This window comes from Nannospalax galili, unplaced genomic scaffold (genome assembly GCF_000622305.1).
Source record: "Nannospalax galili isolate Female #2095 unplaced genomic scaffold, S.galili_v1.0 scaffold907, whole genome shotgun sequence".
Classification (NCBI taxonomy): domain Eukaryota; kingdom Metazoa; phylum Chordata; class Mammalia; order Rodentia; family Spalacidae; genus Nannospalax; species Nannospalax galili.
Genome location: NW_008357958.1, coordinates 1,845,950 through 1,859,727, shown reverse-complemented (window position 1 = coordinate 1,859,727; position 13,778 = coordinate 1,845,950). Strand labels below are relative to the sequence as shown.

The following is a 13,778-nucleotide window of genomic DNA, read 5'->3' as shown; positions in this document are numbered from 1 at the left end:
TTGAATTCGATCTCCTCAGTGCTGTCAATGCTAATGTCTCCAGGAATGAATGAGAGTCACTATGTGAGTCCGTCTAAAGCATGAAACCAATGGAATATCACACATGTGTGCTGATTGCTAAACAGGAGTCTCCACGGTTGGCAGATTCTTGGAATTCGCATTTTACAATCCAAACCATAAAAGTCAGGCATGTTGGGAAGTAATGCGTCTAGGCCTGGAAGCCTGGTGCGCCATCCTGCCCCCTTAACCAGCCTGTGCCATGCTGCGGAGCCTCAGCTCCCCCAGGCACGCTGCCAGTACACTGTCTCCATACCATGTACTTTTCTTTCTTTCTATTTTGGCGAAACATGGGTAGCATAAAATTTATTACTTTAACCATTTAAAAATACACAATTCCCCAGGCGTAGTGGCGCACACCTTTAACCCCAGCACTCAGGAAGCAGAGGCAGGCAGATGTCTGTGAGATCAAGGCCTGCCTGGTTTACATAGTGAGTTCCATGACAGCTGAAGCTGCAGGGAGACCCCATCTCAAAAAGCAAAACATAAAATGTATGATTCAGTGACATTTTAGGATATTCAGAGTATTTTTTTATTTATGTATATTTTATGTGTATGAGTATTTTGCCTGCATGTATTTACCATATACATATAGAAGAGGGCAGTGGGTTGTTACAGTGGGTTGTTAGCCATCATGTGGTGCTGGGAATCAAACCCAAGTCCTCTGTAAGGGCAGCCAGTGCTCCTAACTGCTGAGCCATCTCTCCAGCTCCATATTCACAGTATTATACAGCCATCACCACTACCTAGATCTAGAACAGTTTGATCATCCCCAGAGTATAGTCCTGTTTGCCCTTGCTCCCTGCTAACCACTAGTCTGCTTTCTGTCTCTTAACTTCTGGATATTCTGTATAAATGAGGTCATGTAATATGTGGCCTTCTGTGCCTGACTTCTTTTATTCACTGTAGCATTTTAAAGATGCTTCCGTGTTGGAGCATGAATTAATACTTCATTTCTTTTTATATCTGAATAATATTTCACTGTATGGATATACCATTTGTTTACTGATTCATTTCTTAACAGACATTTGAGTTGTTTCTACCTTTTAGCTATTGTGAATAGTGCTGTTATGTATGTTCATATACAGGTTTTTACTTCTGATTATATGCCCAAGCATGGAATTGCTGGGTTACATGTTAATTCTCTGTATGGTATTTAGACGAAACCACCAAAATATTTTCCACGGTGGCCACACCACTCCACGTTCCCCCACAAACAATAGGGGTTCCACCTTTTTCCACATTCTTAATCCCCACCCCCACCCCACCCCCTCCGTTTTCTCACTAGCCATCCCAGTGAGTGTAGCAGAGTGTGTGCTCCAGTTTTGATTTGTGATTCCCTGTTCATTAGTGATGTTGAACAACTCTTAATGTGTTTATTGACTAGTTGCATATCTCCATGGTAAGAAAGGTCCAGTCAACTCCTTCACCCATTTTTAAGGGCTGAGGATAGAGCTCAGTGGTAGAGTGCTCGGCTAAGGTGCGTGTGGCACTGAGTTCAGTTCCCAGTACGGGAGACTTATAGGACTTTCACCTAGTTTTAAACTGAAGTTGTTGCTGTTCCTGGGTTGAAAGATTTCTTTGCAAATCCATATTTTCAGATATATGATTTGCAATTTTTCTTGTTTTTCTGTGGATTATTTTACATTTTTATATAAAGTTTTGTGTCGAAAAGGGCATTACTATTGCCAGGTATGATGGCACACACCTTTAATCCCAACACTTAGTAGGCAGAGGCAGGTAGATCTCTCTGAGTTTGAGGCCAGCCTGATCTAAGCAGGCCAGCCAGGACTACATAGGGATCTCTTGTTTCTGTCTCAAAAATAAAAATTTTTAAAAAGACATTATTAAGAAAGAAAAAAACCCACAGAAGGGAGAGAGGGGGAAAGAGAGGGAGAAGGCCATGTGTATATTACGTATAAATATATACAGATAGATATGTATATCTATATCTATAAATATAGATATAGATGCATATGTATATAATACTCTTAGGAACCTTGTAGGGGTGGAAGTTCCCATCAGAATTTCATAGATGAAGACAATAAGATCAAGACAGATGTAAACAGATGTAAACTTTTTCCTGGGCAATATACTAGTTACTGGAACAGAGACTGAAACCCAGTTGGTTTGAAGTCCTCCAGGGCCTATGCTGTTGATTACAAAGTTTCACAATACTTGAGGTCAAGGCCTTTGCAACCCTAGAGTAAAGAAGAGAATTTTTTTTCAATTAAAAAAAAAATTTTTAAAGGCATAGATCAATGGAACAGAATCCAGTAGGGCTGTGACTAATGCTGCTGCATCTCGCTGCACCGAAAGGGAGTGACTGATGGGTGTGAGGGGCACAAAGGACCTTCACTGGAGTAGGAAGAAACATGGATTCTTGTGGAACACAGAACTTTTATCTGAGCTATTGCCATTTCCTTAGTGCTTCCAAGCATGGTGGTATTATGAAAGCCTGCTGTGGAAGAGCCCTAGACTGACAAAGATGAGCACCCCAAAGTGTCACTTAGTCACAGACTCAGCAAGGTGTCCAATCAGCATTGTCTTCATAAAAAAATGGGGACGTGGGAGAGGGCTGAGTCCATCCCATTAAATCATGCATTCATGGCTTATAAATTATGAAGAACAATATGACCATAAGTCTCCCTCATTATAGCTTATGATTCATCTTAAAATATGTGACTTTGTGGCCTTTATTCAACTTGCTTTTCCACAAAAGTATGTGTGTAAGTCAAGGCAATATTTGTGGTTTTCAATCATACTTAGCTGCTTGAGCGCTTAAGATGTCATCTCTTTAGAATTTTTCTCCTTCAACATGATTCAGTCTAAATGTACATTATCCTACTAGAAGTGTGTCCTTGTTTTTGATTCACCCTGGCAGGAGCACACAGTGTCTGAGGTGATGTTTGAAGGCTGCTGCAAAAAAAAAAAAGTGTTCTAATGTTACTGGAATATTAAACAACAAGAAGTCTTTCTGAGCTTCCACAAGCACCAGTTCCTCTTCAGCCTTGAGTACACAGGGAGGAGAGACCAGAGCCATGGGTGGAGTGACCAAGCCCCAGAGACCACACCAACTTTAAGATCTGTGTGTCCTCATAGAGGGATGTGAGCAGAGTTCGGATGAATTTCCCTGTTGTGTTTCATTATTCTTTGGTAATTCTTTCCCAGAGTTAGAGGCCTCTTCATCCAATTTGGGATCAGCCTGTCTTACAGATTGTTTGAACAGTCATGGGCCCAGCACTCTACAGGTTGATAACAATATGCTGCTCAGATAGGTCTAGAAAGTAATGTTTGCCCAGGGTGAAGAGGAGACACCTGTTAAAAAGGCAACTGAAATGTGAGCCAAACTCTGAACTCTCTGCAGATGTTGCTCTATGGAGGTTTAAAGACCTAGGGGGCTTTTCTGGAAAAAGGAATGGAGACTTAGGGTGTTAGAGAATGTGCTAGAATGTGCAAGTTTGATCCACAGCACAAACGGGGCTTGTAGGACACAGAGCAAGTGCCTCTCTACAGTGTTGTGAGGGGCTGAGGAAGATGCAGAACAGCAGCTTGCCTTGTTTTCTACAATGCTGGAAACTAGTGTGAGATCTTTGTCTACCCATCAAGCCTCTGAGGTCTTTGTTGCCCCATTCGTGTCAGACAGTCGGCTGTTTCCCCCAAGTCCCCTTGGTGCTGAAGTCCTATGACTGACTAAGTCCAGGGAGTGGGCCTCTCAGACTAGTGACTTCCTGCTGAAGAATGGAATGTTCTACTATTGCACTTTCCAAAAAAAAAAAAAAAAATGTAATAGGGCCCATACATGGAAATTCCAGTTCTAAAAGCCACATTCTAGGAAGAAACAGGTACAATTTTTCTTGTTTTTCACTTTCCCAGTGAGAAGTTCATTGTATGAACTTTTAACTTGACACATGGTCATTGCATATTGTTATGGAGTGTAGTTGTGGCATTTCAATACACAGACGTGTTGTGCAGTGGTCAGATCTGGGTAACTGGTGGGGTAGTCACCTCACACACATCACTTCTTTCTGTTAGGGTCTGAAATTATTTCTAATAATATATCCTGTCTAACCCAATATAGCAAAAATATTTTCAGTTCAATGTGGTATTGCACACCTTTAATCCCAGTACTCAGGAGGCAGAGGCTGGAGGATCTCTGTGAGTTCAAGGCCAGCCTGGTCTCTGTAGTGAGTTCCAGGTCAGCTGGTACTACAGGGAGACCCTGTCTCAGGAAACAAACAAACAAAAAACTCAAATAAGAATCTCTCACTGCTGGCTTTTTAAAATTTTATGTGTATGAGTATATTGCCTACATGTATGTAAGTGCACCCATGTCATGCAATGCCCATGGAGGTCAGAAAAGGGCATCAAATCCTCCTGAAACTGGAGTTACAGACCATCGTTAGCCACCATATGGGTGCTGGGATTCCAAACTAGGTCCTCTGCAAGAGCAGTCAGTGCTCTTAACCACTGTTGACATTTTTTGTGTCACCTAAAACTCTTATTTTTAACTCAGCAAAAGGCATGGTGGGGCAGGTCTTTAATCCAAGCAGTTAGGAGGTTAAGGCAGGAGGATCTCAAGTTTGTGGTCAGCCTAGGCTACATAGTAATACTCTATCTCAAAATAATAATAATAATAATATTTCTAATTCATTTCTGATAATGACTGGAAGAAGGCGATGTATATGGAGGGACACACAGCTTTCTGAGCCATGGTCACCTCAGGAGCTGCACCATCTCCCACATGGCTATAATTAGCTGTGTGCCCACCTTTGACTCCCTAGAGTCTTTAGCTGTACATTCCCAGACAGCCTTGAAAATCCCCAGGAGTGAAGGGTCACAGGGCCAGAGGAAGTGGCTCTCAGGAGGCCAGAGAGAGGGGAGGAAAGGAAGCTGTGTTGTGATCGCTCTTCTTGTGCAGACGTGAGATAAATAGGAAATGAGGTGGGGAGAAAAAACAAAAAAAACATGTCCGCAAATGACTTATTGGAATTTGTCCCATTTGTAAAGTCTCATATTTGGGGTTAACTTGGAGGGGTTGCACGGGAGCAGCTGCCCTATGCGTCAGACTATGAATATTTTATTTTCATTTCCAGTTTCATGCTGTGTGAACATTTCTGGCTGTTGTTAATGAAGAAATTCATTCTCTCTTTTGACAGAGCTGAAATTCAATACAGTAACAGGGCTATGCTAAAAATGAAACTGCAGACCTGACCTGTTTGTAGTTTAAGGCAACTTCTGTTGATGTTTCTGTCCTTTGGAAGGGAGGCCATTTCCAATAATAGACTCCCACCCTATGCAACAGTGAGCGAATTTGAACATCTACCTTTTATGGGATTTTTGGTTGCTCTTTTATTTTTGTTGTACAGGGGGTTTGAATTTAGGGCCTCACATGCTCTACCACTGAGATATATGCCTAGCCCCTACCTTTTATGTAATTACATAACCTGATCCCTAATTAAAAGGTGGGCCAGTTGCTAAATAGCATGAGTTCAGCACCTCCAGAGGGGTTTGCCAGCCTTGATCTTGTCTAGAGCAGTTCTGTCCTCAGCTCCCTGAAGATAAGGATGCATCCCTGTCCGCTAATTCCTTGTGTCCTTCGACTCCCAGCCTCCTGGATTCGGTGTTCAGTGTCCAAGGCCACAGGGAACCTCTGCTTCCATGGGCCTTCCCACTCACTGTCTTACACTTTTCTCAATGCAGAAAAGGTAGCAGCTGGTCTGGCTCCTAAAGACTTATATTAACAGGCACAGAGTTTTCAACGTTACTGACGTCAGGAAAAAGGTTATTAGATATCTTTCTGTTTCCTCTATAGCAGCAGATCAGATTGGCAGCACTTGTTCCTGCTGCCCTTCAAAAAGAATCTCAATCTCAAGCTGGGCATGGTGGTGCATGCCTTTAATCCCAACACTTGAGAGGCAGAGGCAGGCTGATCTCTGTGAGTTTGAACCCAGCCTGGTCTACGCAGTGAGGGCCAGGCCATCTGGGGCTACAGGGAAACCCTGTCTCAAAAAGACAAAAAAAAAAAAAATTCTCAACCTCAAATGGAAAAAGAAGTATTTCAGTGAGGACTCTTATGGCATATTTGTGTCCATGTTAATAATTTGTGTCCAAGAATAATCCTACAGTATTAAATGTATACAACCCTGACCTTATCAACTGTTCGAAAACTTTCAGGACCTTTCAAGCAGACTTGGTGAAGTTTTGCAAGATCACTTCATTTTAAGGGATTATCTTTGAAGTTCCTGTGTGCATTCACATGGGAGAAACAGATTTTTGTGTATCAAGACTGCTGTCTGAGCATCTCTCTCCTTTTTCTCCTTTGTAAGGACCAAAAAACTGATCATTGATGTGATCCGGAACCAGCCAGGGAACACATTGACTGAAATCTTAGAGACTCCAGCGACTGAACAGCAGGTAATTTATCTTTGCATGTAAAATATGTTAGGCAGCTGTTGGTGTTCTTAACCTATAGTCCAAATATTTACTATTACCTGAGAGAGCTAAGTCTGAAATCTCTTATTGTAGACAACTGAGTTCAGCCATATCTAAAAGCCACATGGACTTGAGGAATCCAGTGGAAAGTGCATCCTCAAATGTATGATGTGATTTTCTTCTATAGTAGGAAGAGAGTTCTGCATCTTTCAAAGCCCTGCAATGTTCACCATAAGCTTTGTCATACAGAGGATAGCTGGACAGGTCAGCAGAGAGAAAGCTCTAGTTGACAGTATGTAAAAAATACCTGTCATAGTTAATATATTTGCTAACATGGAGAAGCACAGAAACGTCTCATATTAAAGCTGTCTCCCAAGTACTTCCAAAGTAAGTCAGTGTCTGAGATCGTGGTGTCCAAGCACCATTCCATGGATGTAAATGACTAGAGTTTCATGACAGCCTGAGATTAAACATTCTACCATTATCTTTTAAAATACATCACTAAAGTTGGACATGGGGGATACATTCCTGTAATCCCAGCACCCGGGAGGCAGAGACAGGAGGATCATAAGTTCGAGACTAGCCTGAGGTATATTAGACCCTGTCTCAAAAAAGGCGGGGGAAGGAGGGAGCAACAAAAAAGAAGGAAAGCTTCAAAGCCAGACATGGTGGCGCATGCCTTTAACCGCAGCACTTTGGAGGCAGAGGCAGGCAGACCTCTGTGAAATCAAAGGCAGTCTGGACATAGTTAATTCCAGGCTAGCTGGAGCTACAGGAAGATCCTGTCTCAAAAGAAATGGGGAAAGAAATAAAATGCATCATTATTCAGTTCATTCTGAAATAAATTAATATCAGTGTTATTTTAATAACAATAATTGTCACTCCTTAAACAAGTTAACAAAATTATCTAATTACTTTTTTCCATTTACTTTTTTTAAAAAAAAATTTATTGCCAGGCATGGTGGCGCACACCTTTAACCCTAGCACTTGGAAGCCTGAGGCAGGCAGACCTCTGTGAGTTCAAGGCCAGCCTGGTCTACATAGTGAGTTCCATGACAGCTGGGGCTACAGAGAGACCCTGTCTCAAAAAGACCAAAAAAATGTTTTTAATTGAATTTTTGTGCATTTCATATAGAACACCTCAATCAATCTTGGTCATCTCTATACCCCCTTCATCACTGGAACCCTCCCATAGCCCCCCCGACACTGGAATTCATACATTCTGTCATTTGTGTTAAGGCCTGTTGTGTCAAGTTAGTGTCCCCAGGCATTCCTCAGTGCAAGTTCATCTACTGAGATCTAGTCAGCCTATCTAGAGTCCCTCGCTTTAGGAAGATCAGCTCTTCCTCAAGCTGTAATCAATTGCCAGTATTTCTTCAGCTAAGATTGGGGTCTACTGTCCATTTGCCCCAGTGCTGGGTTTTCTGTGCTTGAGTTTGCATGGGTCTTGTGCATGCTGGCACCATTGCTATAGATTCATATGAGCAGGGTCCTAGGAGCTTCTAGGACTCTATTTCCATATGGTCATGCACCTCACCTCCTTCCTGGCTCTTAACATCTTTCTGCCCCCACTTCCGCAATGGTCTGTGAGCCCTGGGTGGGTGAAGTTTAATATAGGAGTCCTGTCCAAGGAGTAGCATTCTGCAGACTCTTAATCTCTATGCTTTGGCCATTTGTGACCTTTTGTTTTCCTGGTCCTCTGTTGTATAAGGGAGCTTCATTAGTGAGAATTGAGATATTCATTAGTATCCTCTTTACTCCTTGTTCTATGTATGAGCCTTAGGTCTACACCTAAGGTTGCATTGTAGATGTGCCACTTTGGTTTGTGAAATTCACAGATAATGTTATGTGTGTGACCAGTTGTGGTACTCTGTAATAGACATGTCTTGTGCAAAAGAAGCTTCTTTGATGAGTGGTGATTGGGATATTTGTCTGTAAATATAAGGATACATAAATTTTGCATGTAATTACATTAGCCTAGGGATGTGACAGTCTTGGGGTTTTCTCTAAGATCTATGACCTCTTCAGTCATGTGTATTTGGCTATGTTTACAGTACTATACATGAGTTTCCTTCCATGGAGTGGGCTTTTAGTCCAATTAGGTAGCTGTTGATTGCCCCATAATAAAAGTGCCACTACTGCACCAATGTCATATACTGTGCTGGTCATCGAAGTGGTTCTTTGGTCTTGAAGCCAGAGTTGGAACATCAATTGGTGTTTACCCTTAGCAGCTTGCATAGAGCTCTCCAAGGCTATGAGAGCCAGCCTTCAGGGGAGGTGGCTTTCAGGTCACTTCCAGCTCCTTTGCTCCAAATCCTGTGTCTGAAGTATGTTCTGTCCTCAACAATAGGATCTTACCTTCAAGTTCCAGGAGGCAATCAAGGCCTATGGCAATGCCCTGTGTAATTTTGGGAGTCTCTTGGACTGCTTTTTAATGGAAGTATTTAGTTTTCCTAAATTATTCTTAATTTAATGAATTGCCAAAAAGTATTTGTGTCCCTAGATTTAATTATTTTAAAAATCAAAACTTTAGACTCTCAGGACTGAAGAGATGGTTCAGTGGTTAAGAGGACTGACTGCTCTTGCAGCCTGGGTTCAAATCCCAGCACCTACATGGTGGCTAACAGCGGTCTGTAACTCCAGTTCCAGGGGATCTGGCTCCGTCTTCTGACCTCTGCAGGCATTGCATGATACAGGTGCACTTACATACATGCAGACAATACACTCAAACAGATAAAAATAAAACAGCAAAAAAAATTTTTTTTAAACTTCAAACCTGATGTTAATGTGTGTTAATGTTAATGTGTGAAATACTTTTGTTTTATTGTTTTGGTTTTGGTTTTTGGTTTGTTTTGTGTGTGTGTGTGTGTGTGTGTGTGTGTGTGTGTGTGTTTCTTGAGACAGGGTCTCCCTATATAGCTCTAGCTGACCTAGAACTTGCTATGTAGACCATGCTGATCTCAATCTCACAGAGATCTGCCTGCCTTTGCCCCCTCAGTACTAAAACTAAAATGGCATGTGCCACCACACTCCACTATGAGTGAATACTTTTTTAATATTTTTTTTACATATTTTTATTTTATGCCTGTGCTTATATTGTCTGCATGTACGTGAGTGCACCTATGTTGTGCAGTGCCACAGAGGTCAGAAGAGGGCTTCGGATTCCCCTGGAACTGGAGTTAAGGACAGTTCATAGCCGCCATGTGGGTGCTGGGACTCAAACCCGGGTCATCTGCAAGAGCAGTCAATGCTCTTAACTGCTGAGCCATCTCTCCAGCCCCAGCATGAATACTTTTAAGTAATATAAATAAATGTACTAATTTCATGTAAAAGAAATTAGCTCTAGTTTCATTTTCCCCCAAATATATCATGACTGTGTGAATAAAAACACAAACACCAAGATCAAGTATAGCTTGCCACCTCCTTGCTGGTAACTGTGTACACTTAGAACTCTATCTGTGCCTCAGTTGTCTCAACTGTAAAATGGAAATAATTTCTAACTCGTGGGCAATTATTAAATGAGAAAAAACAAGTTAAATGGCTGCAGTACTATCTGGCAGACTAAATCGGGCTATTTTTATTGTTATTCATTGCTGACCCAATTAACTGTGCCAACCATATTGATCCGTGTGCCCTGTGGCTAACACTGCTTTATCTAATAACAATTATGTCATAGACTCTATCTATGGCATTAGTTGTCTAGTGCAGTGAAATGGAAAGACCATCAGTCTCCTTTTATTACTGTCTTGAACAGACTACCCAGTTAGTATTCATTCATTGATTTAGGAACTTATCCTATGCTGGAATATTCTTATTCCCCATGGTTTAAAGGAACTGTGCAGGTTTCCTAAACAGTGAGGGGGATTCCGTTGTCAGAATGCATTCTCTGGCTGCCTCACCATTGGATGGCTTATCAATCTCCATTAGCACGCCTAGTTTGTGCAAGTTTAGATGGGTTGTCAAAGCCGTATTTTAATATGCAATTTGTTTTTAGTTTCTTCAACTGGACTATCCAAAATTGAGATCCTTCCAACTAGGAAATTACAAAGCAGCGGTTCTGTATTAAAATGTGTACCTTACTAAGCAATTTGTCACCTTAGCAATAAAGTAACTCTTTAGAATTTTTCCCAAATTAGGCCCATTATCACTACTATTTTACTCCAAAAAGGCGGGGGGGTGATTCCTTCTAAGATTTACTTCAAAGCCATGAAGAATACATTGTGGTGTTAAGATTTGGACTTCAGCTTGAGAACTTTTATTTTGGTATTAACTTGCCTTGTTTAGCTCCTAAACCTGTATCACTGAGATTAAAGTGGGGATCTTGATATTCTCTTTACAGGAACTAGATCATACCAAAGACATGGAGAGCCATGCAGTTATAGACTCCAGAACTCCAGAAGAAGTGAAACACAGCCAAGCGATGATGGAAGACGCACGCTTGCCTCTTGAGCAGAAGAAGAGGAAGATCCAGAGGAATCTTCGGACTTTGGAGCAGACTGGACTTGTGTCATCCAAAAATAAATACCAAGACATTCTCAACGAGATTGCCAAGGTGTTTGGAAACAGTAGTCTTCTTTCTTCACTTAGTAGACATTTGCTAATCAGCAATCACATGCTGGAGGTCCTCTGAAGTGACATGAGGGACTTCTGTTTACATACACGATTCCTATTTTCCTCAGTGTTACAGATTTTTAGAAGTTTCAAAAAGATTCATGGCTTTTATAAAAGAATCACTACAACTCCCCCAAGCCAGGAGGAGAGTTGAAGCACCCTTGGATTAAATGCTCAGGAGGTGTAAAGGGCAGCTCTGTTATACCTTTAAGCCATGGCAATTTGGCTTTTTTAATGACATTTGGGAGAGTTTTCCTCTTCACAGTTGGGATACAGTCCATTTGCTCTTAGGACTTGCTGTTGAGTTGGTAATTGCATGTCCCCTGAGCATTTGTTTCTGAGCAGTTTAATCTTACTGCAGCTCAAATTTAAAGATTTGTTTCTGGTTTTTCGTCTCATATTTTTACTTGAGAAACTTCCTGGGAAAAAGATATCAACTTAGTTCAAGGAAACATCACAGGAAGTGGCTGAGATCTGTTTGTTAGGAATAAAGATAAAAAGCACATTTCATTCCATTAATGCAAATATATAAACTAATATAGATCTAGGGCTTAAAGGCAGTTAAATGGTTAAAGAAAAATCTACTCTTCGTCCCCAGGGAAAAATGCACAGCTTGATTCCTCAGTGGAAAATTGTGGTCACTTAAAGCAGTTTTTTATTTCTTATACCCTGAGCAATGCAAAGCAAGCAGCATTTCTTTCTATAACTTTGAGGTGGAAAGTATTTCTCTTTGGGGATATACACTGGGGAAACCATCAAAAATGTTCTGCTTAATAAATAGTTTTTACTTCATGGGGCTGGAGAGATGGCTCAACAGTTAAAAGCGTGTACTGCTCCTTCAGAGAACCTGAGTTCAATTCCCAGAACCCATATCAGGAGGCTTACAGTTGCCTGTAATTCTAGCTTCAGGGGATCTCTGAGCACTACACTCAGATGCACAAACACACATATATACATAATTAAAAAATAATAAACTTGTTTTTATAATAATGTTTGCTTCAGAAGGTATAGGGGAATGTGACTTTGAATTCCTGAAACAACTGATTTTCATTTGTTTAAAAAGGAAAATAGGCCGGGTGTGGTGGTACACGCCTTTAATCCCAGCACTTGGGAGGCAAAGGCAGGCAGATCTCTGTGAGTTCAAGGCCAGCCTGGCCTACATAGTGAGTTCCAGGCCAGCTGAGGCTACAAGGAGACCCTGTCTCAAAAAGACCAAAAAAAAAAAAGGAAAGTAATGTTAAACAGCCACAATTTTCTCAAGTGAAATATTTTCATAACTTGCTGAATAATTTTTTTAATCTTTTTATTTGGAGTGTGTATGCGTCTGAGTACAGGTGCACTTTGCCATGGTGTATGTGTCACAGTCAAGGACAGCTTTCATGAGTTGGCGCTCTCCTTCCAACTTGTTGAGGCAGAGTCTCTCTCTTATTGTTTCCTCTCTGCAGAGTACTCCAGGCTAGCTGGCCCACCAGCTTCCAGTCACTCTTCCTGTCTCCACCTCCTATTTGCAGTAGGAGTACTAGGATTACACTTATGTGCCACCACATCTGACATTTTACATGGTTTTAAAGGAATCGGTCTTAGGTCATCAGGCTTGTGTGGCAAGCACTTTCACCCACTGCCATGTCCCTGGCCTTTACTGAGTAATTTTTTAAAGCTATATCTTCAAGTTTACTTTTAGCTCAATTCTTATAATCCATAAATAGCTAACTCAACTTCATGTTCTAAGAATTCTATTTAAATCCAAGTACAGTCATTTCTTGCTATCTGGAGGGGATTGGCTTTATGACTTCCTACTGATAACCAGTGTGTGGATGCTCAAGTCCCTGATATGAAATGCATAGTATTTGCATATGAGCTATTCACATCTTCCTGTCTCCAGTGTACTCTTTACTGAAATGGTATCTTGCTATATTGCCCAAACTGGTCTCACTTGTGGACTCAAGCAATCCTCCTGCCTCAGCCTCCGAAGTGACTGGGACCAAGAAGTGTGTGCCATCGTGCCTGGCTCCCTCATATACTTTCAATCATCTTTCATAACACAGAAAAAAAAATCTGTACATGTTTACTGTGGATACAAAGTTTTTTTTCCTGAATATTTTCAGTTCCTATCTGATTGAATCCACAAATGTGGAACCACAGAAATGGAAGGTTGTCTGATTGTAATAGTTTTCAGTATTGAATCTTCTCAGTCAGTCACAAAACCCATAATTTTTTCAAAACTTAATAGTTACCAAGTCAAAGTTTTTTATTACTGAAGTGAAATCAATATGTGAACAAAAACCTTTCTAAACTAAGATAGTCTTCAAAGAAGAAAGTTCAAGACAGTCTGAAGAAATCGTATTTCTCTTGCTAATAAGTCTCAGGCTGGCTTCTAAGTTGTTATCTAGCCAAGGATGACTTTGAACTTCTTGCCTCCTCCTAAGTGCTAGTACTAGAGTCATACACCACTATGCCCTGTTTCTGTGGTGCTTGGCCTTGAACCCAGGGCTTCACACATGCTGCCAGGCAAGCAGTCCACCAAATGACCCACATCCCAGCCCTTTGTACTCCTTTTGAAGGATTGTCTTTTCTTAAACTGTTTGATGACTCTCAGATTACTTCTTTGAGCAGAGGTTAATGCTGGGTGTCCCTCCTCGTAGTTTTCCACTTGATTATTTGAGACAGGGTCTCCC

The 13,778-nt window shown here is 41.2% G+C and overlaps 1 protein-coding gene across 1 annotated transcript in view; it reads left to right on the top strand.

Moving 5' to 3' along the window:
- The window catches only part of Iqgap2 (IQ motif containing GTPase activating protein 2), a 325,046-nt gene that overhangs the window by 301,043 nt on the left and 10,225 nt on the right, over positions 1-13,778 (top strand). Inside the window, exons 31-32 of the mRNA XM_008855997.2 lie at positions 6,387-6,474; positions 10,832-11,044. Of these exons, the coding sequence (XP_008854219.1) occupies positions 6,387-6,474; positions 10,832-11,044 (301 nt within the window). The remainder of the gene's footprint in view (positions 1-6,386; positions 6,475-10,831; positions 11,045-13,778) is intronic.